Source organism: Lissotriton vulgaris, chromosome 7 (assembly GCF_964263255.1).
Source record: "Lissotriton vulgaris chromosome 7, aLisVul1.2, whole genome shotgun sequence".
NCBI lineage: Eukaryota > Metazoa > Chordata > Amphibia > Caudata > Salamandridae > Lissotriton > Lissotriton vulgaris.
The window spans coordinates 1,200,349,994-1,200,374,474 of NC_141695.1; the positions used below are offsets into that span (position 1 = coordinate 1,200,349,994).

Below are 24,481 nucleotides of genomic sequence, written 5' to 3' on the forward strand. Positions count from 1 at the left end.
TGCCCCACCTCTGCCCTCCCTCGTCAGCGTTGCTTGCCGCAGTAGTCCATGTTGCTTGCTTCCACCTGCCCTGTCTCTTCATTGCTGTTTTTTTTTTTTGGGGGGGGGGGGTGCCAACCAGCTCTCCCCTCTTCCACTGTTGTCTGTTGCCCCTATATGCCCACCCTCCTTCTGTTATTCTCTTTGCTTGCCCTCTACCTTCAGTCGTGGTCTGTGTTGTTGCTTGCTCCACTTTCTCTCATCCTGCGTAGTCCTTCAGCTTGCCCCCCACCCTCTGTCTGTGTGCTTGCTCCCAGCCCCTCCATCCAACCTTCGTTGTCCCCTGACTTACCCTATATGTTGCCTCCCACCCTGCAATAAACACAAAAACACAAAAATGTGCTATGGCCCAGCCAAGGGTCGCCACGTGATATGTTTTTTTTCCCCTACACCTCACTGTTCCTCCTCCCTCTCAAACATCCTCCCTTCGTTTTGCATCTAGTCCTGCCATCAATAATAAAAAGTGATGCGGCTAGCACTGACTGCATCATAGCGCTTTTTTGTAAATATATATATATATATATATATATATATATATATATATATATATATATATATATATATATATATATATATATATATATACCAATACTTGTTTGCATCTAGATGGGTGGCTTTTATTCCTATGGCCAGTCATTCAAAAGTGGACCAATACTGAGTAAGTATGCAAAGGAGTGACATTTTGTGCTTCATAGCCACTTTTTCTGTTGTCATCACACACCAGGTATATGATGGAACAGTTTTCTGGAAGGAATGAGCCCATGCTTCTGTAAGAATGTGTGTATTGAGTTTCTCATAAGTATGAGTACGTTTTATAATGGGCTTCATGTTAGATAACTAATTATGAAGAAGCAAGTGCAGTTTAGTTATTTTTAAGGTTATGAACAATGTTTCAGCAGGCTTTGGCTGCATGCATCAGAGATTGTTTGAAACATAGTTAAAGATGTTGGGGGATTGCTCGAGAGAATGATTGGAACCATATAAGTAGTCCGTAGCCATAAAGCACAGACAAGAATCCGATTTAGTTCTATAGAGATATAGATATAGAGATACAACAGAGCAAGAGTCTATGTAAATTGGGTCAATGTGTATGGTTGGTCTGACTTGAGGGGAAATATTTCAGTTAAATGTGAGTCCTGCATAGCAGAATTTATGTTCTGGGTGCTCAGGGATTATGCAGAGGAAGGCATACTGGAATAATGGAGAACCGTTTGCTTTAGACCCAGAATTGTGAATCTAAAGTGCTTGATTTATGGTGAGTTTCATTGGCTATGTACAGCTCTTTCCAAGTAGTTGGCTTTTTATGGTCCCCTTCATATTGCTTACATTGGCCTGGTGGGGAATAGATGAGCTTCATCAGGGAGAACCAATGCTAAAAACTGCGGGCAATACCCTTCTAGCAGTAGGTTAAAATAGTTTTATATGTTTATTGGCTCCTACGTGGCATTGGATAACGTTTTTTCTATTTAGTTAACCCAGGTTTGTCTCTCTTAAGTAATGTTTGGTTTTCTGAAGTGACAAGTGCGAAAAGGGAGATTGAAGAGGAGGAAGTTTTGTGCTTCCGTTCGGTATTTCTCTGAAAGTAGGAGTGATGTCCAGTGCGTTGTTAGAGTGTGTTACAAATGGGGGTCTCTAATTAGCAGATGTGTAGGTACCTTGTCCAAGTAGGGACCCTTCCTTCTAGTCAGGATAAGGGCTTTACACTCCTAAAATAACCCCTGCTCACCCCCTTGGTATCTTGGCACGAGCAGTCAGGCTTATCTTAGAGGCTGTGTGTGAAGCATTTGCAAATAACCAACAGTAATACAGTGTAAGCACTACAAAAGGACACCTCACCAGTGTAGACAAATATCCAATATTTTTATATACTTAAGACCAGACCAAAAACTATTTAAAAAAAAATCCACAATACTGTACTTAGAAATCTTCATTTATCAAAATAAACTTGAAAAACAGTTCCTTGAAGCCGATAGCTCCGTCTATGAACCACAAATCCAAACAGTTCTGGCTGACCGTGGAGTCGTGGGCCAGCTATGGTTTCGGGAAGACCCTCAAAGTACCTTTAGAAATGCAGGGCGTCGGCGACCTCTCGTTGAGCTCCGAAAGCACAGCGTCCGTTCTGGAAGTCGGTGCTGGAGTCGTCTGGCCCTTGAAGTCACACGTTGCAGATAGAACTCCTCGTGGTTCAAGTCAGGAGCACCGACATTTGGGCTGTGGTGCGAAGTGCAGCGGTGCGGCATGCGGTGCCTTCAGGTCGTGTTGCAGGCAGCGGCTCAGTGATGGTCATCCAGCGGCGTCTGTGAGACCAGGGCTGCGGCGCGAAGTGACGCAGTGCTTGTCACAGTGCTGGCAGGTCATGGGTGACATCAGCAGCGGCATTGTTGCTGAATTGCTGTCGACGGCTGACAAACTGGAGTCAATGGCGTTGGTAGGCCAAGGCTATGGAGCAGGATGAGGGTGATGCGTTATGTAACTCACAAGCTGTGCACTCGTACCAGGGTGCAAGCAGTGGCGTTGACGTGAAGTGGGTCGTTGGGGATACCAGAGCAACGATGTGACGTGAGGCAGTGCGGTGCCCACAGGTCGCGTGCAAACAGCGGCTCGTGGCAGCGTCAGCAGACTGTGTCTGTGAACCAGGGTTGCAGTGCGTTGCGGCGGTGACATCTGTGGTGCCTTCAGGACACGGTGTCGGCTGTTGCAGCGTAGATGGCATCGGGTTGCTTTTTCTTCTGTTGCAGCACAAAACACACAGTCCCCAGTGCTGAGGGCAGAAGAACTTGACGTCTTTGCTGTTCCTGAGACTTCTTGAACGGGGGGCAAGCTCTACCTCAAGCCCTTGGAGAAACTCACAAAGAGAGATTGTAGAAATTTCAAGTCCAGTCCTTTCGCTGCCCAAGACCGAAGCAGCCACTGCAGGCCAACACAGCAAAGCACACAGCAAAGTGGTAGTTCCTCCTCACAGCTTCTCCAGCGTTTCTTCTTGGCAGTGTTCTTGGGTCTAAAAGAGTTTAAAGTTCTGGGCCCGAATATTTATACCACCAAATCCTTTGTTCTCTGAAGGCAGAGAGTGTCTGTACCTAGCCCAAACCAGTACTGTCCTCGCTGGTGCAGCCTCCTGGCAGGGGGTGGATACGGCATTGTACAAGGCAGACAAGGCCCATTCAGGTGCAAGGATATCTCGTCCCACTACTCTAAATGCAGCCCAGGTCTATTCAGCCCAGCCCTGACCCACCAGGCTCTCTAGAGTGGAGCCACTGCCCCTCTGCAGACTCTTGCATCCCAAAACCAGACAGTCAATGCACAACCCCAGCAGAGGCTTAGCCCAGAGATGGCTTAGCAAGAAAATACCTACTTTCTAAAAGTGGTATTTTCAAACACAAAATGTAAAAATCATCTTCACTAATAGATGTATTTTAACATTCTGAGACCAGACATACTAAACTTTATTTTTCTACCCTGTTCCCAGGGATAGTTAGGTTTATAAGATGGTATAAACAAACTCCCCATTCTGTCCTATGGGAACAGGCAGCCTTGCAATGATGAACAACGAAATACACTGTGATTCGCCACCAGGACATGTCACACACATCAGTACATGTCCTAATTTAACATACACAGCACCCTGCCCACAGGGGTACCTTGGGCCCACCTCAGGGGTGACTGATATGTAGAACAAGCATTTGCAATGCAATAGGTCTCGCAGTTGTGAGAGTTTGAGCTATTGGCATTGTAAATGGCACTGCCTTTTATTTACGTGTTGGTTTTTAAAACATAAATAAAAGGCATTGTAATTTACAATGCCAATAGCTTAAACTGTCGCAAATGCGAGACCTATTGCATTGCAAATGCTTGTTGGAAGTTGCAACACTTATATTAATTAGCCTGTCACTGTGTGTAGGCATTTGAAGCAAGCAAACAATAGAAGGACTAACCTGGAGAAGGGCTGCCTGAGCAAACTGGGTATGAGTGGCCATTTTAGAATGATAAATGTTAAGCAACACCGATTGACAACATACTCTTACAAAGTAGAAGGAGGCTAATAGATGCATGAATGGCAATTATTGTTTTTTCTCACTTCCGAAAATAGTCAAAATTACTGCAGTTCATTATTTCTTCAAACACTGTTTGTAAGCATCTTAATGTGCACAAGATCAATTTTTGCTTTGTCCACATATGTTTTCCTAGTTACCCTTCTTGTTGAAAATGCAACGTTTCTGACTAACAACATAGCTGTTTCAAGTGAGCTGCGCTGGTGATGTCACACCACTGGCTGGCCCTGTGATCTTGCCAAAAGGGCATCCTTCTATTAAGTCTACTTCCGAAACCTTTTTGGAACATTGTAAACCGCCCGACTCGGAGTCACGTTTTTTTCTGCAAAGGGCCTCCCTGCCCTTTTATAGCCCCGCCTATGTATGAATATGTAGAAGCACCATAGAGAGCATGATCGGAACTGCCGGCAGCAATATATGTAAGCACCTTAATGTACATGAAATATTTTTGCTTTGCCCACATATGATTTTCTACTTACCCTTCTTGTTCGAAATGCAATGTTTCTACTAGCATGCGTCTGACCTGCTGCTCAGCTGTTTAAAGTGAGCTGTGCTGGTGATGTCACACCACTAGCTAGCCCTTCAATCTTGTCAAAAGGGTGTCGTTTTATGATGTCTACTTCAGCAGCCCTACTCTGATTCACGTTTTTTTTTTTTCTACAAAGGCACCTACCTGCCCTTTTATAACCGCGCATATGGCGAAGAGCAAGCAAACATTACAAATAAAACCAGTATTAGTGGAGAGGCTATGGCGCTGCTGACTCTCGAGTGGGAGATCTCGACTCGAGTCTCTGCTCCGCAACATCTTGTGATTGTGGAAAAATCACGTAATTTCTCCTGGTGATAAGTTGTCAATATATATGTGCTACAAGACAAAAAAGCACGGAATGAGCTGCTTTTATGGATGCTCTATTAAATAAAAAAGCAATGCGATTGCTGCTCGATGCTGTGGTGGAAGTGGGAGGGGTGGGGTGTTCTTTGCAGACCAGCATTACGGACGCTCTAATGGGGCACTTTAAACAAAGAAAGTTAAACCATCCTCGACATCCATGGCGATTGCTGCTCGATGGTCTTTGGGAGGTGGGAGGGGTGTTCTTTGCAGGGAAGCATTATGAGCGCTGTAACAGGGCGCTTCTAAAATAAAAATGATGAGACTGTGAAAGAACTAAAACAATTCTCTTTGGAGATGCATCAAAGACAGTGAAGGGTGGCACTGCTGCAGAGTTAAGAATTTTTTTTTTCACCCTGATGGGGAGGAAAAATATTCAGAGCCCAATAGGTACACGTGTCAACAGCTGTTTTTTTGAACTAGTACTATTCTGAGCTCATGAGTCATGACTGCTATATGCTTTAAGCGGCACAGTTGGCTTTCTGAAGTGGGCTACATCAATGTAATACACTAGGCATATTTAACATTGCAGTGCAGTTGCGCTTAATGAACCCAGCAAAGACTTGGATAGTTATTTATTTCCTTTCGGTAGCTTTCATCTGTATGGTTGCATATGCCTGCATGCGATTTCATAGCCATTTAATGTACTGACTCTGTGATCCTTCAACTCACAGGTAAGAAGGCTTAACGCAACCTGCATCTTCCCCCATGTTAGAGGACAAAAATTAAATGAACAGCTCTCTTATACTCAGCGGAAATTTGAATATGTTGTTCGTTGCGGGGATAAAGTAACCCAAGCTGGCAGTTATGAGAGAAAAATATACTGAACCAGAGAAATGTCACATAAACCAATATTTTATTTGCTGTGCAGAGCCCAAGAGTTTCGCTTATTTAAGTCTTTGCTAAAAAGTATCCTTCGTTGCGGAGCTTGAAGTGTTCCGTGCTACAAAAGTTATGTATTTAAACGTGCTTCACTGTGTATGCCCAAACGTTAAGGAACAAGTGAAAATAAAGGACTCTGCATGATGCCGATCTTTGTAAAGTGTTAGTCGACTGTGGTAAAGTTGAGAAATACAGCGGTAGGGAAATGGGTTACAAGTACCGTGTATTTTGGATGTTATGGTACTTTTCTGAAGAATAATATGAAATGGAATAAAACATGCTGGTGAAAAAGAGGTTTAAGACCAGGACTGGGCGAGAAGGTAGGGGGGGGATGCCAGCAGGAAGGGAGTGGGTGTCAAAGCATCTGGAGTGATGCTTGTAAACGAGTTCTGGCATTGTGCGGAGGGGGGCAGGGGAGCGTATTCCTTTGAACTCTGATGCCGAAGATGTGGCTGGCGATGTGCACGCGCCCAGCTCACATGAACTGTACCTAATCCGCAGTATGGGGAGACTTACTATAATCTCTCCCACCATCCCTATGGGATGGATTAGGCTCGACCTAAAAGGGGATGGTTGGGGTCTGGCAAGTGGGTGCACTTGTGGTGACATGACATGACAAGTGGGTGGATTTGTCATGTCAGTTACAAAACTGCGCACAGACTCTGCGGTGGCAGGTCTGAGTTACCTTTTCAGGGCTACTTCTGTGAATGGCACAACCAGTGCTGCAAGCCCACTGGGAGCATTTGATTTACCAGCCCTGGCACTCTCAGTGCACTTTACTATGGCCTCACCAGTAAATCAGTTGTCAATCATGGAAACACCAATCCATAATCACAATTTACAACAGGAACACTTGCAATTTGGCACTGAACAGCAGTGAGAGTGCGGAGAGACACTAAACCAGCAAAAACAGAGTCCAGACCGGGAGGTCAGAAAGCAAAAAGTCTGGGGAAACACTCCAAAAGATACCAAGTCTAACAGGGTGGTATTAGGTTGATTGGGATAATGATGCAGAGGACCTTGCCCTTTGTCACAGCACTGTGGGCAAGATGAGCCATGCATGGAATCAGTAATTTGAAAATCTTTGTAGCATGATGGAAGTAATCACAACTAAGAATATGCTGTCACATGGGTAGGTTTAATATTAAGATTTTGTATTGACTTTGTTTTACCCCAGAAAATGTATTGTAAAAACTAATGGAGTACAGAAGTATGCTTGTGTTTCATGTTTGTTTAAGAAAACAGTATTTCCTCTGTAGAGCAACAAGAGGCCTGAATGGAGGGGATAGGGCCAGTGAGGAATAACACTGGGCAGGAAGCATTGCAGATAATGGCTTGCTACACGAGGCATAATTCGTGATCATAGAGGTAGGGTTGGTTAGCCATTTGAGTCGTGCACTGTTCCCTGGACTATAGAGGTCCAGGTTTATTTGAGGAGAGATTAACTAGAAGTTGTAAATAAGGCATAGGCAACTAGAACGGTCTGTGCATTTATACAAAGTACAGACAGTGGGGGGTGAAGGGGAATTTGTGGCTGGCGATGTCCACTTTCACCTGTTAACATTATTGTAAATCTCATGGACTAGTTTTTGTAATAGTCTGTTTGGCTTCAAGGTCTTTTTGTGATGGTTGACAGGAATGCTTATATCCAGTTACTGAAAGGAATGGTTGGCATGAGTTGGTGTATAGCGTGCTATTGGTTCACTAGTTGATACGGTGATCAGAGAACTTAGAATTCTGTATTTGAAGTTGATAGAGCTGGCTCATATCCAATTAAAGGGACTTGGTGCTTGATGAAGAGGCCTGGTGTGGGCATTTCAGGTTTTGATGCTTTCTGGCGTGATGTCGTATTACATGCTCCATGAAAGTGTTAAGGATTTTGGTGAAATTGTGGAGTTTGAAATTACCCAGGTGAACTGGTGCTTCTTTGCAGACATCAGAGAAAATTTTGGGTGGATCACTTAATGCTCAAGATTGAGTAGTTTCCGTATGGCCAGAGCTAGATAGGTCTCTGCTGCCTATTCTGATAGACCACTGGTCAGGCCGGTTATCATATAAGTTAGCTTTAGACCTTATGCAGCCACAGAGAATCTTTAAAGAAAAGCAAGATCTCCCTTCACTTGAGTGTTGTGAACCTCATGAGATTATGTACGTGTTGAGGTCGGTGCCTGATTCCATCAAGTGTGCCCTTTTGTGGTGGTGGCAGCTGGGCAATTGATCGACTGGAGCCTGGCCTGCTCTTTAGTGCCTGGTGACATATCTGAAGGCTGGAGCAAATGGGCAACAAAACTGGCAACAACTGTCCTGCAAAGATGAGGTAGATGGAAGTTAAGGATAAATGGGCAGTGTTTCATGAAACTGGGACTTCAGTGTTTGGGTTCTGTACTGGTAGGACTAATCTGGTAAGCACTCGGCCCTGAAGGGCCAAATCAGTCTTCTTAGCTATCAGCACAGCAAGGAAGCCATCTGTAATGGTGTCTAAATTGAAAAACACTGACAAGCTGGTGAGCCCTGTGCTTGGAGATGAGGAAAGCAAGGCAGGTTAATTACATAGCATTTCCCCCGTCCAATTGGTTTTTCATACTATTTATTTATTTTATTTATAAAGTTTCATATAGCGCGAACTTGATCCCGAGGGATATTTTGCATTGTCATTGATTGTGTCCTTTGCCTGGATAAGCTTCCCTGTAGACAAAACGGAGATTGATACTTGACCTGTTTCTGAGCCCCTGTACCCACCTCATAACTTATCTTGATTACGATATTTGTTTTCTCTGTGGGATTTGGGAATTCTCTACATGCATGCTGAATAGTCTAAAAAGGACTTCCTAACTGTGATAGCGTACAGAGTGCGTATGCTTGCTGATTGCTTTTCCTCCCAAACATAGGTTTTGAGAGCCAGCTGGGTTTAATAGATGGTGACACCATGTGCATGGTTTAAAACTGAGGTGTCGCAGCATAACTACCCGGGCAGAACAAAAAAGAAGGCGAAAGGCAAGGGGAGAAACAAAAAATCCTGAGAATCAACAAGACCATGCTCAAATCCAAACTGATGACAGAGAAAAAGGAATTGTCAAAGGTGTACACCTGTGCAAAGGAAGTGTGCGTGCATGCATGCATGCATGCATGCATGCTTATGATGCACGCCTGAGTGCGTTGTACCAGACACATGCAGCTTTTACTGGACAGCTGTTGAAGCAGCTTCTGGTCCTATCACGCGAGAAAGGAAATGAGTCAGGATGTGGTCCCTTAATCCCTTTGAGCTCCGACTGTGCTCTTCTTCCCAGCCCTTCTCATGGTTAGCACCCCTGAAACCTGTGCTTGCTCCCGAGATAAGGAAAGAAGCCTCGAAGGGACATCGATAATTGATGGCTGCATGCTATCAGGGAGACCTTATTCCAGTTCAGTGTCTCCTAGATACCATTGTAATCTGGAAATATAGTCCAATTAGTTGCATTGTGGTGAATCGGGACTAGAACTCACATAATGCATTAGGTTGTCCTTTGAGAGGCCAGGACTGGAAAACTGTGACCTTGACACTAGACAACCTGTTAAACTTAAGAATGGATGGAGAATGCAGTATGAAACCGTTTTAAGGGATTTTTTGAGCAAAGAAGTTAACATAAGTGTTTTTGCAGAAGAGCAGCCCAGTGGAAGATTTAATCCAGGCATGGGCACATTTTTTTTTTTTGCTGAGCAAACATTGCAACTTTAGAAAATAAACGTAAGCAGATAAAAAAAAAATGTCCTCCCCAAATGATTGAAACACTTTTTCTTAGCTTTTCATGAAGTATAATGCAATGGCATGCTCTGTGGTTTAATTGTATCTTTTTATATTGGGATAAAGACCATGGGATGACAATAGGCATGGTGGGGAGTGCAATATTTACAGTGGATGAATGGCCATGCAGGAGTGCAGGTAACTCAAATCAACATAATGTTTTATTTATATTTACGTTGTATACATGAAAAGTTGTCCACAGTCCATTGTTGGTCATTAGAACAATGCCTACAGGGAACCAGGAGTGGGCATTATTCAGTTGGCATGGCTCAGGTGTTTCTTGCAAGTCCACTTTGAGTGTAGTAGTTAGCTGTATTGTGCCTGATAGTTAGGAAGTTCTAGTGAAAGAGGCATAAAAATTCTGGAGCCTTTGTCACTTAGTGTGGAGGGTCGTGGGCGAGAGTGTTGCTGGAATAAGACTGACATATTTCCTGAAGTCGAGCAACTTCTAATGTAGGTACTATTGAGCATTCAATGATTGACTTGTTTTTTTTCCCCTCATGATTATAGATGCTTTTTGTCTAAGCCTGGAGAGCTGCTGCTCAAAATGTGATATGGTCAACTTGTCACTCAACACTTGCCACAGGTGTGATATGGAGAATCTGTGACTGTGCGTGCTGAAAGAGCCTTCTCTGGACGGAGCCATGCCTGTGCCCACAGACTCTTTGGTGGATTCCCAGCTCAGCCGCACTCCCATTCCCATCCCAGCCTTCTTCAAGGAAGCAGAGCATGGGTTTTCGTTGAAGAAACGGGGGCGCTCCCTCTGCTTCACTGTACCGCCTCGGCCACCTGCTAAGAGCCCAACACCCATCAGTCGCTTCTTCCCCAACAAACATCAATCGTGGAGCCAGCCTCGACCACAAAGCGTGTCCTTCCGGAGTCCAGAAAAGAAGTCCCTTTGTAGCCATCTCTATGACGAAGGCAAGCAGGAGCTCTTCTTTGACCAGTGCTTCAAGAGGATTTGCAAGCTGGGCCGAGGGTCATTTGGTGAGGTCTATAAGGTAAGGCTTCCTGCAGTAGCACTTGCTGAAATTTACATTGGCTACCTTTAACTCTTGGGCCGAGGGAGAGAGGGCGAGGGTTCGTTCACCCTCTGAATACGTAGGAGGTTAGAACCACTGTGCTTTGCTGTCACATGTTGCATGGGTACTTCTTCTGTGGTAGTGAACCTTGATAATCCATGCTGCACATGGGGTACAGCCCACACAGGTAATACTGATCATTGTAGAATCCATATGTTATAAATATTGAATTCAATCAACTTGGATTTATAAATCTCAGCTATTCACCCTTGAGGATTTCCAGGCGCTAGGTTCTTGCTGGGAGCAGTTGAAGGGCCAGGGCTTGAGTCCCATTCTGAATTCCGGGAGCGAGAATGATGTTTGGAGGTGAAGGGGAAGGTCGTTCCAGGATTTGGAGGCAAGGTAGGAGAAGGACCGTCCTCCAATGTAGCTCCGGCTGATGTGGCGAGTGTGTGCGAGGGAGGTGGAGTGCAAGTGTTCGGAGAGTTGATGGAAGTTTAGGTGGTTTGTTGATGTATACTGGTCCTTGGTTGTGCAGGGTCTTGTAGGCGTGTATCGGCATCTTGAATTGGCATCTTTTCTGGATTGTTAGCCATTGGAGGTTCCTGAGGTGGGGGATGATGTTGCTCTGTTTGCAGAGGTCGAGGATTAGTCTGGCAGCTGACTTTTGAATTGTCTGGAGTCTCTTCAGGAGTTGGGTGGTGATTCCTGCATAGAGCACTTTACCATAGTCCAGCCGGCTGGTGACTAGGCCTTGACTGACTTTTTCTGGTGCTGACTGGGAGCCATCTGAAGGTCTTTTGGAGTATGTAGAGGATGTTAAAGCAGGCGGAGGAGACTGGGTTGATCTGGCATTTCATGGTGACTTTGCTGTCCAGGATGATGCCATGGTTGTGGGCTTGGTCTGTCAGTGTGGGTCCGAGTTCGGAGGGCCACCCCGTGTAGTTCCACGGGGAGTTGGTGCTCCTAAAAATCAGCACGTCCATCTTGTCACTGATGAGCTTCAGGCAGTTGGTCTTCATCCAATCGACGACACTCGTCATGCAGTTGTGGAAGTTGGTCCTGATGGTGGAGGGGGTCTTCTGAGAACGAGAGGATGAGCTGGGTGTCGTCTGCGTAGGATATGATACTGAGGCCATGGATTCTGACTATGTTGGCGTGGGGCTGACTATGTTGAACAAAGTGGGGCTGAAGGATTAACCTTGAGGGATGCCGCAGATGGTGCTCGTAGGTTCTGAAGTGAAGGGCGGATTCTCTGGGTTCTTCCTGTGAGTAAGTATGCGATCCACTTGAGGACATCTCCCTGGATCCTGATATGGTGGAGTCTCTTGATGAGTGTGTGGTGGGATACGGTATTAAATGCTGCTGAGCAATCAAGGAGGATCAGGGCCGCGGTTTCCCCCTTGCCAAGAAGGGTCCTGATGTAGTCGGTGGCAGCGATCAGGGTTGTCTTGGTGCTGTGGGTGTTGTGGAAGCTGGATTGGGAGGTGTCTAGCAGGTAGTTTCTTTCCAGTTGTTCGGCGGGTTGGCGTTTGATGGCCATCTCGATGACTTTTGCGGAGAAGAGGAGCAGAGAGATGGGGCGGTAGTTCTTGGTTTAGGTCGGCAGAGGGTTTCTTGACTAGGGGTCTGACCTATGCATGTTTCCAACAGTCGGGGAAGGTGGTTGTGTTGATGGCTACGTTGAGGATAGAAGTGAGTTTGCCCCGGATTTTCATGCTCCAGCGGTTGAAGTGGTGGGGGCAGGGTTCCATGGGTGTTCCAGAGTGGATGGAGTTCATGTAGGCTGTGTTTCTGATTGGTGAGTTGTTTCCATGAAGTGAGCGGTGGTTGTGGGTGGCGTCAGTCAGTGTGATGAGGTTGTAAAAATCAGTGTGCTCAGGGTTCGAAGTTACTGTAGATAGTAGATATCTTGTTGTGGGAGTAGTCCTCCAGGGTGTCTTAGAGTTCTTGGGAAGGGGAGTTTGTGTTCTCGGTGGCTGACAGGCTTGAGGACTCTCTGCTGAGAGTTCCTTGTTATGGTTGGAGCTTGCTTCGCTGTAGTACGCCAGGGTGCCTATTTTCGTATTCGTTCGCTGGTGATATTTGTTGAGGTCTGACTTGAAGGTGGCTCGGTCTGTGGGACCTCTGCTGGTGCGCAATCTTCTTTCTAGCACTTTGCGGTAGTGTTTTATAGTCCTGAGTTCTGGTGTATACCAACTGGCTTGTTTGGTGGATCTGCTGGTCTTGACTGACCTGATGGGGACTGTCGGCGCAGTTGGTGATCCAGGCGCAGAAATTCTGGACGGCCTGTTCGAGGCTGGTTGCCGGGTCTGGCTGGGTGTTGAGGTTATTCGTCCATTGGGTCTCTGTCACTTTGTTCCAACTGCGGTGGTAGGTGCTGGAGGGGCCTGGTAATGGTGCATGGTGATTCTGCGGTGGTGAAGTGGACAATGGCGTGGTTGGGTCAAGAGAATTTGGTGACATGACTGTCACTGGCAGTGAAAATCATGTCAAGCAGGTGTTCTGGCTGTGTGCGAGGTTGGTGACCGGTTTGGTGAGTGAGGCCAATGTTCATTATGCGTTCCAGAAGGCTGGCAGAATTTGCGTCAATGAGGTCTTCGAGCTAGAAGTTGAGGTCACTGAGGAAGATTTAGTGCTTGGAGTCCATGGCGAGTGGAGCTGTGAATTCAGGGATGGCATTGCAAGAGCCGGGGAGTGGCCCTGGATGTCTTTAGGTGAGGGTGCCCACTGATGGTAGTTTTGCAGTCAGTTTGCAGTTGGAAGTTTAGGTGTTCTATGATCGGTGTGCATTTTAGTGGGGGTGCAGTGGATGGTTTCTTGGTGGGTGATGGCGATTCCTCGTTTGTATTTGTTGGTGTGGTCCCGGTGTATCATCTTGAAGCTGGTGGGCATTGCTGTGGCAATGTTTGAGGTGAAGGAGGGGTTGAACCAGGTCTCTGTGATGAAGATCATGTCGAGAGTGAGGGTGGTGATGTCCCAGATTTCGGTGGTGTTTGCAGAGTGAGCAGGAGGCAGTGGAGTAGTTCTGGGGTGGTCGTGGTGGGTGGGCATGGTGACTGTTTTTGTGCAGACGGGAGGGCCTGAGTTGCAGACTATGCAGAGGCAGGTGAAAGGCCCTACTGTTGATAGGGAGGATGCAATGCAGCTGTTGTTGTGGTGTCTGAAGTCCAAGGTTCAGAGAAGTGCAGCGGAATATCTGTGCTTGGTGGAGGTAGGGTTCCTTGTGTTGGGTGCTGTCCAGGCTCGCATAGGCAGGCTTGTCTTTGGCACATGCGGTCGTGCTGCGACTCCCTTTAAGTGGGATGGTAGCTGGGAGATGGTGGGTGGGGCAAGTGAGAGGTAGAAAAAATGGTGGGAATCTAGCAGGGGAAAACAACAAAAAACAGTCGGGCAATCTCAGCAAAACAAATATAGCAATATGGGCAGACAGGTAACAAAAAAAGTCGAGGCAGGCGGGAAAAAAAACGGGAGGCATTGAGTGAGCAGCAGGGGAAATGACAAGAAATGAACAATCCGGCAATATCAGCAAAACAAATATAGCACGGCTAGAGCAATATTGGCAGACCAGTAATAACAGGGAACAAAACTAAGTCGGAGCAATCGGTTGTGAGTGGAGCAGATTGCGGGGTCCTGCTCCAATTGTTTCTATGACTTGTCTTGCATATAAAGCATCGCCACAGACAACCGGGAACATTTTAAATGTCTTTTTTTTAATTATTTTTTTTTTAAAGCCTTAATTTCTGTTTTTCTGCATCATCTTTAGCGAATAAAGTTTTCCATGCCAAATACTGCCATCTTTTGAGTGACAAATGGAGTGTTAACCTGATAAATGTAGTGGTATAGGTTTAGGTCCTCAGTTGTTAGCTTTCTCTGTTGAAGGATTGTTTGTATCACTTTTTCTCGCTTTTCTTCTGCCTCCCCTTTACAAAGTGAGTTTGAACATGTACCACCAGTCATTCCCCTAACACACTCCTGAGTTGGAGATAGCTGAGCATGGGTGGAAATTGCTTAGGGGGAGAGAAAGAAGGTCTGACCTACTTTGAAAACTGAGATTGTTCCGGGTAAACCCACAGTTTTCCTCTGTACCCATGCACAAATGAGATCCACAAAATGTATCCAACAGTAGCTCTCAAAGTTGCTATTAAATGTATTTGATAAATTATTTTAACGCTCTTTGGCCGTCAATGTTTTTTTATTTACTTACCTTGAAATTGGGGTTTAGCACGTGGAAAGGTGCACCCTATGTTAAAGGTAAAGAAATCAAATGAGGGTCTCTCTTTGGCCCAGATCAGGCTAGCCTAGTGGAGAGACAAAGATCTCAATTCTTTGTTTCTACAGCTGACATTTGTCAGTACACCCCTTTACTTTCTCATGTTTTACATGCTATTCTATTTTGCCTTCAATTTTTTCATTCCAAAATTTGACGTTCACTTTAATTAGCATATCTTTGAATAAGTCTTTTGTACGACTATGTAGGCAAGGTTAACGCTTTTGAAAGAAAAGATAACTTTCTTTATTATGGGCATTGAACCAAATGAGAAGCTGTTTCAATCCAAGACATCTCCAAGTTTGTTTTCCTTTGAATCGTGATTCATTAGCAAAAGTCCATCGATCTCGTCTGGAGTGTCGAAGGGCTATTCAGAAAAAGGTAAGACTGGTGTACTTTAAGGTTCTATGCTTTAAGCTGAACTGCTGTTCAACCTTGTAAAAACATCCATGCTAGATGGAGGGTGAGTGCTCAAGTTATTTTAGCCTCAAAACATCTCTCAATATGAAAGGCCATTTCTTAATGCCATTCAATCATTGAATGCCCAATTGTCTGTGTTCTATTCACCCGTCTCTATCATGTAGAGTAGCCTTTTGAAAAGAATCCGGTATTTGAGTCCTCAGAAAGCACCCAATTTGATGAACGTTTTGAGTATTTGAACCACCAGCAATAGATTACAGTGATGTCAACTTATCCTCGGATGTTGCAGTTATATTAACAGTCCATGGGTATGGGACCATGTTCTCCTCTCATCCCGTTGTTAACCCATACGCTGTGGCAGTCTAAATCGAAGGGCAGCACCTTGAGCAGTATAAAACTTCAACTCCTCTTGTCATAGAGATTTTCCCTCCACCTAGAGGCCTAGAATGAATGAGCTTGAGTCTCAGATTCTTTCTCATCCCTAAGAAATAGGCCCTTTATAGGGGTCAGGTATTGAGTTTGAAGAAAAAATAAGTATCTTCCAACCATATAGGTGATGATCACAAAGAGAAGCAAATGATTTAAGAGTTACTGATCATGGTCAGACTGGCCTGTAGGGCAATCAGGCCGTGCCCGAAGTGCTGGTTAGATATATTCGTGAGTGGACTTGTTTTTTGACTGTTTATGGGCCTCTTTTATGGTGTGCTGGGCCGGCTTTTTAGGTTGAGCCTGGGTAGCACAAGCTCTGCTCTGTGAGGCATGCTGTATTCAGGTAGGGACTTGAAGCTCCGCCCATATCTTTCATTGGTTTGTGTCATTGTCTACTGTAAACTGTGGCTGTTCCTTGGTCAAAAGGCTTAGTAGTCCCTCCTTAGTCCTGCCTAGTCTCATTTTGTAACCGCCTGTGGCGACCCACCATGTTACGTGTGTTACTCGGTAGGCTTTAATTACAGCCTCCGAGCACTGTTTTCTCAAATAGCTTGCAGGACAGCTCTCTACTTACACTTTTTTTTTTTAATTAAATGATAGCACGAGTGCTGGCATTTTCAATGCAATAGGTCTTGCATTTGCTAGAGTTTAAGCCATTAGCATTGTAGATGACAATGCCTTTTATTGATCTGTTTTAAAAACAACACATAAATAAAAGGCATTGTCATTTACAATGTCAATAGCTCAAATTCTCGTAAAGGCGAGACCTATTGCATTGCAAGGACGTGTTACTGTAGATACTAAGACAAATATTGTCTGCAGCAAGCTGAAGTCCATGCAGTCTTCCATCCCTTAAACACTTATACAGCCCGTCTTTAAAAAGTTCCAAACTGCCCCAATTTGCAAACATAAGTCACTTTTTAGCTCTCGCCTAGGCAGCGCTTGTGCTATCTCTTCTAGACATGTTGTATTCGGAATATGGGCTATAAGCTCTGCCCATGTTTTTAATTGACTCCTTTGACTCTTTTGGAAATGCCTTTTTTTCTTTGGTTAATATATTTAGTAGTCCATCCTTAGTCGCTCCTTTTCTACTGTTGAAACCTCCCCTGACGACTGCCCTTGTTACATGTGACTTTACTCGTTAGGTTTTATTTTCAGCTTCTGTGTACTCTTTTATTCATTTCTTTTCGTCTTAACTGGAGTTGCAGGCACCACAGCTACACACTCCCCAACAGACCTATTTGGGTTGCAGCTGTCTTCTACTCCTCACTCCTGCTTGGTATTATTTTTTATTTCCTTCGCCGGTCTTTCTTTTCTATTTAATTTTTTTAGCAAAGGTGCAACGCCGCGCTTTAGCCTCTAACGTTTAAAACGAAAGCATGGCGTGCCACGAATGCTACAAAAGTAAATAAATAGAAAAAAATGGGGTGGCCACCTTTACATCGTTGCAAGCTGTGCAACTTTTACGTCAGCTTTACCTTTAAACATGGCAACCGCTGCCTTTTTTTTCTATTTGTTTACTTTTCTAGCATTTGCAGCACGGTGCTCTTGAGCTTCAAACATATGAAGAGAAAGTGGGACGTGCTGCAAATGCTACAACAGCAAAAAGAAAATTGGTCATTTAAGACCTTTAATAGGTTCAGACTTCAGAACAATCACACAAACAAAATATATTTTGATGCTTTAGGCTTATGTTGTGACGCTTGTTTAAGCACGTCCTTTATCAATTTCAACTGTTCGTAATAGTGCTCCCTGTCTGGATATATGACCTATGCCCCCACGTCTTACGTTCCTTCCTTTCCTGTAGCTATTCCACAAGAACCAGCAGAAGTAATTTCTGCAGTTAAAACCCGTTGTAATCGTCTGCATTCCTCGGTTCGAATCTTTGTTGTGTTCTTATGTGGGTCATGAAGTCTCTAGACTGCCAGTAAACCTCGATATTGTGACCGTCAGAAGCCGAAAGACGTGTCACAGATGTCCTTCTGTTGCTGCTGAATGCCTTTTCTTGTGCTGTATAGGTAATGGTACACTGGGGAGTAGCCCTCGTCTTGTTTGTTCATCCTCTCTCGGCGTGCTCTCTGTTCAGGCACTATGTGAACGCGCTATCTCTGATCTCATCATCCCCTCGCTCAGCGTGCTCTGTTTGTGCATCATATTCAGTCACTATCTTGACTTGTGCTGTCTTTTCTTTATTCCACATTATCTCAACGTGATAATCAACAGTCGTTGCTAGCTCTGTTGCTCTCTTCTAATCTTTATTTGTCAGACTAAACCACCCTCTAAGCTTTTTCCATTCTGATATTTCAGCCAGCTTTTTTTATTTCACACATACAAAAAAAAATCTTCCTGCAAATCGAATTGTTTTTGAATATGTAGGTTATTACAAATTCCATCATTGTAGGTTTCTGATGTAACCTCTTATGACTTACTCTGGGAAAGAGCTGAATCTGGAGAAAGACATGTGCATTGGCTTCATTACTAAGTTTATTGGTGTTGCGCTTAGGTGAAGGATTTTCCCTTCTGCGTTAGTGACCTTGGCCTTCTCTTAACATGATGGCTGGCAAGGGCTGATCGCAAGTACTGTATTAATCTACTGTTGCTGAAGGTACTACAGTCTGTCCCTCTGAATTCTGTTGTCTGCACAGACTTGACTATGCACAACTGCCTTGAGTGCACATAAGTATTTTTAGTGAACAGACTACTCTGGGGGCCCAAGTTTGAGAACTAGCAGAGCACCATATTTTGTGCGCCACATCCTAAGCGTGTCATAACCGTTTTGGGGTTTACCACCTGTTAATAATTTGTTTGTTGTCAATAGCAGTCACTGAAGCTACTAGAATAGGTATCAGATCCTTGCCATTCCCAAGGACTGAACCCGCTGCAAATCTGCATAGGACTCTTTTTGAGACATTCATGGTGTGTTGTCAATTGCTTAGTAAGGTCCCTTTGGAGATGCCTTACTATTCCCAGGCGAAAGTTGTAGTGATGGCAAGAAGACAATAGTTGTGTTGAGCTGAAGAGAGCTCGGAGAAGATGTATTCCAGGAGCTGATGCAGGTAAGGATGCTTCACAGTGGGTTATTTCATTCTCCAAAGAAGGTGCTAGCCTTCTCTTCTCATTGTTGTGGTGTTGGTACTTATGGGCATGTATTAATGGGTTGAGGAGCATTTCTGTTTCTGAAAGGAAGGCTTTCAGTTGGTCGTAGTCTCTGGAGGAACAGTCAGTTGAACTGAAGATTTGTTGATAGTTCATGTTTAAAGGAAACCATAGTACTGGCCATAGATTAAATACATGCAATAACAGGAATTTTTATTTTCTGACCCTTTTCCAGTGTGCGAAATGGAGAAATAGAAGTTCTTGTACTCTGTACAAGAGTACGTGCTTGTGTCTGGGAAGTTCCGGTACTCTCCCATTAAAAGTATTATATTTCTTTTGAGAAGTGCCAGTACCCTCCCGCTCAAAATAAAAAAGTGCAGGTACTCTGTACCAGACAGTACCGACCCATTCAAAGCACTGCCTTTTTATATCCTTTCTTCCCAAATGATTAGATGTTTACATTTTGGTTTAACATTTGAAGCTCTAGAACAGCATGACCACCTAAGGATAGTAATGTTATAGCTACTTGTTCTAGTGCATGTACACCGTGGGTTTCGTGGCGCTGAAACCTATTGGAGTGTCATGAGAAAAGGCAAAGTTAGCATACAAAAGCTTGTCTAAAAAAGCAAGCTGTAAGTGCTTTCCTGAAAGACAGAAATTCAGATTCTGTTCTCAAGTGAAGTGGAAGAGAATGCCACAAGGTGGACTCCTAAATGGAAAAGCTAGGGCCTTCCATGGTCTCTTTAGCAAATCCGCCTATTTCCAGAAGATATACTGAAGTAGAGGCAGACTGCAAGGAGGAATGTTTCTGTTAATGCTGCTTGAGAAGAGTACAGGTGCCAGGTTATGAATGGTTTTAAATACTTTGTACTTTAAATGAATCCTGTATTTTATGGGTGTCCATTGGAGTTGTTTCAACAAGGGAGAGACATGGGCTTTTGTATGTCAACTAGCTGTAAACCGTCCGGCGGTAGCCACCTGCAATAATATGAATAATTAAACACTCCCATTAGCTTTTTTCTGTGGTTGACTTGTCTTGTACAGCATTAAAGTGTTTCCGTGACAAATACTTGAACTCCAAAGGGTAAACTTGAGGGCTTGTTAAGAGCTGAAAACATCAGCCTGCATCGTTTTAACAGCGAGTCGTGCATTAACGCTTGTATTGTCCCTATCTCTGGGGTGGATAATGTTGAGGTATGTCAGGGGAAGCTTTTTAGTGTAGAGTTGAAAGGGGCTTGGGGAGAGCTCCTGCTGGTTCCTGTTGGCGCCCATTTCCCCTTCCAGCTGTGGAGCTTGTAGAGCTCAGGACCACTGGATGGTGGCGAGACGATTGGCCGTGTGCTCTCTTCTAGAGTTCTAGTTCCCTTCACTAATCATTCCCTTTTCTGCTTTTTTCCGGCGATGGCCGATGATGCCTTGAAGTGCTGCCATGAAAATCTTACAATATTTCTCCAAACCTCAAAGCGCATTCATGAAATACGCAATTATTAAAAGTAATTGCAGACTCTTGGTCTCAGGAAAATGTTTTGAAGTTGTGTTGTAATGTCTACACTTAGATGTTGGTAGGAAAGTGATTTCTTAGTGACTGAAAAATATAACTTTCGTTTGTGTGCGTGTTTTTAATTGGGTACAAAAGCAAGAGACTTGTTTAAATCTAGTTTGTGGGTATTTATTTTCTGGCATTTATGCTTGGTAGCTGGAAATTAATGTAAACAAAAATACATTTTTCACATTACAGCCTTTCTTGAGATCCCGCTGCAACAGTTGTACATTGTTCATATTTAGGGATTGGATGCAGATTACCCTACACCCAGTCCACCCCCTCCTTCCCGGTGTGCTATTCCTTTCCTAATTCTATTAACAACCCGCCATTAAATCCTCATGCTAAGTCTTCAAGACCAAGCTGCTTGCTGCTACTCTTGTCCCATTGGTAATACATCATTGTAAGTTCTTCTGCAGCTGTGTCTCTGTTCCCAGTGGCAATTCCTCATTTTAGGTCTCGCCTGTCGATGCGCATGCGCATCGAGCAAGCGAGACTATGGGGGCTTATCCACTCTTTGTCCAACTTGCAAGGAATCGTGGCGATTCCTTGCAGTGCCCGTGACTTTTAAGCTCAATGCGCATGCGCATCGAGCTTAAAAGCGCGTGCACATGCCCCCAGCCGCCTGCCTTGCCTACTCTCCCGCCCCCTCACTTCTTGATTGCACGGCCACTAGGCCGTGCCTCCCTACTCTCCTCCCCCCCCCCCCCCTCCTCCTCCTACTCTCCTTGCACGGCCGCTAGGCCGTGCCTCCCCTACTCTCCTCCTCCTACTCTCCTCCCCTCGCCGTCTGTTCCCGCACTCCTCCCACACCCCTGCTCCGCCCCCTCCCCTGCCTGCCATGTCGCTTTGCATGGAAAGGGCTTATCTGGTATTGAATGATCGCAACTTAATTATTGAGTATTGGCTAAACAGCGGTATTATCCTTGCAACATAAAATAATTTGTACTCTTCATTAAAAATAAAAGTGTATTTTGTGTAACGCTACCACAGAGTACCCTTTACAGTTTAAAATTTCGTGTTTTGGGAAGGTAAGCTCACCTCGCATGATGTTTTTAACAGTTACATTTTACTTCACCGGAGTCTCGAGTTTATATTAAATTAAACCTCGGGGCCCTGTCCACTTATATTCCGTCCATACAGGGCTAGGTGAGCAGTGTCTTAAGCTGTGCGCAGGTGCAAAAGAGTAAAGTATATTTGCGCGCTTGTCTGAAAGAGTAGTTCATCACAGTGTAGCCTCCTCCCTCAAATCACGCTGTGCGCATGCGATCAGTATTTCATGTTGCGCATGCCTATGGGATACACGCATGGTACCTTGATGAAGCTTTTTTTCAGGGAATTGTACTCAGCGGTTCGCCCAGGGTCAGGAGAAGCAGCAGCTGTTGGGACCCTGCTGCTTTCAGACCCTCTCCCCGCTCCGCCCCCTCCCCTGCCCGCCGTGTCGCATTTCTCCTCCCCCCTCCCCTTCTCTGCCTGTTTCAGCCTTCTTTCCTTTCCGTCCATTTCGCTTCCTCGCTCTTTATTTTCCCTCTGCTCTTTCCTTTATTCTGCATTTCTCCTCCCCCTCCCCTTCTCTGCCTGTTTCAGCCTTCTTTCCTTTCCGTCCATTTCTCTTCCTCGCTCTTTATTTTCCCTCTGCTCTTTCCTTTATTCTTTTTCTCTTTCCTTTCAGATTCCGTTTCTTTCCTTCCCCAGTTTGTTTCTTTTTTCCTGTTCCATTTTAAACCTATTTAACAATTCTTCCCTTACTCATCGTTTGTTCGATCCGTGTGACTTTGCCAACTTACACCTCCCCTCCCTACTTTCTGCCCTGGCCCCTCCCCCTCTCCTTGAGGTGAGCTCGGCATCACCCTCGCTCATAGCCTCGAATCCATCACCCTGCTTCCAGTATGCACACCCCGAGCACGTCCTCGAAACACATTTCCATTCTGTCCATTCCTATGCATCATTCATTTATCACGCAGACACCTCTCAGATCCGTTTCAAAGCCAAACTGCAACTTTCTTGCACTCTCACTCCTCCTCACTCACCCTCAACCCCTCACTCACCCTCACTCACCCTCAACATCAACCCTTCACCCTCAACCCCTCACCCTCAACCCCTCACCCTCACCCTCACTCACCCTCACTCACCCTCACTCACCCTCACTCACCCTCACTCACCCTCACTCACCCTCACTCACCCTCACTCACCCTCACTCACCCTCACTCACCCTCACTCACCCTCACTCACCCTCACTCACCCTCACTCACCCTCACTCACCCTCACTCACCCTCACTCACCCTCACTCACCCTCACTCACCCTCACTCACCCTCACTCACCCTCACTCACCCTCACTCACCCTCACTCACCCTCACTCACCCTCACTCACCCTCACTCACCCTCACTCACCCTCACTCACCCTCACTCACCCTCACTCACCCTCACTCACCCTCACTCACCCTCACTCACCCTCACTCACCCTCACTCACCCTCACTCACCCTCACTCACCCTCACTCACCCTCACTCACCCTCACTCACCCTCACTCACCCTCACTCACCCTCACTCACCCTCACTCACCCTCACTCACACTCACTCACCCTCACTCACCTCACTTCACCCTCACTCACTCACCACACCCTATCACTCACCTCACTCACCTCACCCTCACTCACTCACCCGCTCTCACTTCACCCTCACTCACTCACCCTCACTCACTCACCCTCACTCACTCACCCCTCACTCACTCACCTCACTCTCACCCTCACTCACTCACCCTCACTCACTCACCCTCACTCACTCACCCTCAACTCACTCACCTCACTCACTCACTCACCCTCACTCACTCACCCTCACTCACTCACCCTCACTCACTCACCCTCACTCACTCACCCTCACTCACCATCACTCACCCTCACTCACTCACCCTCACTCACTCACCCTCACTCACTCCTCACCCTCACTCACCTCACTCTCACTCACTCACTCACCCCTCACCTCACTCACCACCTCACTCACCCCTCACTCACTCACCCTCACTCACTCACCCTCACCTCACCCTCACTCACCCTCACTCACCTCACTCACCCTCACTCACCCTCACTCTCACCCTCACTCACCCTCACTCACCCTCACTCACCCACACTCACTCACTCACCACCTCACTCACCCTCACTCACCCTCAACTCACTCACTCACCCTCACTCACCCTCACTCACTCACCCCTCACTCACTCAGCCTCACTCACTCACCTCACTCACTCACCCTCACTCACTCACCCTCACTCACTCACCCTCACTCACTCACCCTCACTCACTCACCCTCACTCACTATCACCCTCACCTCACTCACCCCTCACTCACTCACCCTCACTCACTCACCTCACCTCACTCACTCACCCTCACTCACTCACCCTCACTCACCCTCACTCCTCACTCACTCACTCACCTCACTCACTCACCCTCACTCACTCACCCTCACTCACTCACCCTCACTCACTCACCCTCACTCACCCTCACTCACTCACTCTCACTCACCTCACCCTCACTCACCCTCACTCACCCTCACCTCACTCACCCTCACTCACCTCACCTCACTCACCCTCACTCACCCTCACTCACTCACCCTCACTCACCCTCACTCACTCACCCCTCACTCACCTCACTCACTCACCCTCACTCACCCTCACCTCACTCACCCTCACTCACCTCACTCACCCTCACTCACTCACCCTCACTCACTCACCCTCTCACCTCACTCACCCTCACTCACTCACTCACCCTCACTCACCCTCACTCCACTCACCTCACCCTCACTCACCCTCACTCACCTCACTCACCTCACTCACCCTCACTCACACCCTCACTCACCCTCACTTCACCCTCACTCACCTCACTCACCCTCACTCACCCTCACCCACCACTCACCCTCACTCACTCACTCACCCTCACTCACCCTCACTCACCTCACCCACACTCACCCTACTCACTCACACCCTTCACAATCACTCACCCTCACATCACTCACTCACCCTCACTCACTCACCCTCACTCACTCACCCTCACTCACTCACCCCACTCACC

The 24,481-nt window shown here is 46.0% G+C and overlaps 1 protein-coding gene across 1 annotated transcript in view; it reads left to right on the forward strand.

The window, feature by feature from the left end:
• The window catches only part of PKMYT1 (protein kinase, membrane associated tyrosine/threonine 1), a 387,797-nt gene that overhangs the window by 60,593 nt on the left and 302,723 nt on the right, over window positions 1-24,481 (forward strand). The window contains exon 2 of the mRNA XM_086931706.1: window positions 10,151-10,641. Coding sequence (XP_086787832.1) covers window positions 10,285-10,641 — 357 coding nt within the window. The 5' untranslated portion in view covers window positions 10,151-10,284. The remainder of the gene's footprint in view (window positions 1-10,150; window positions 10,642-24,481) is intronic.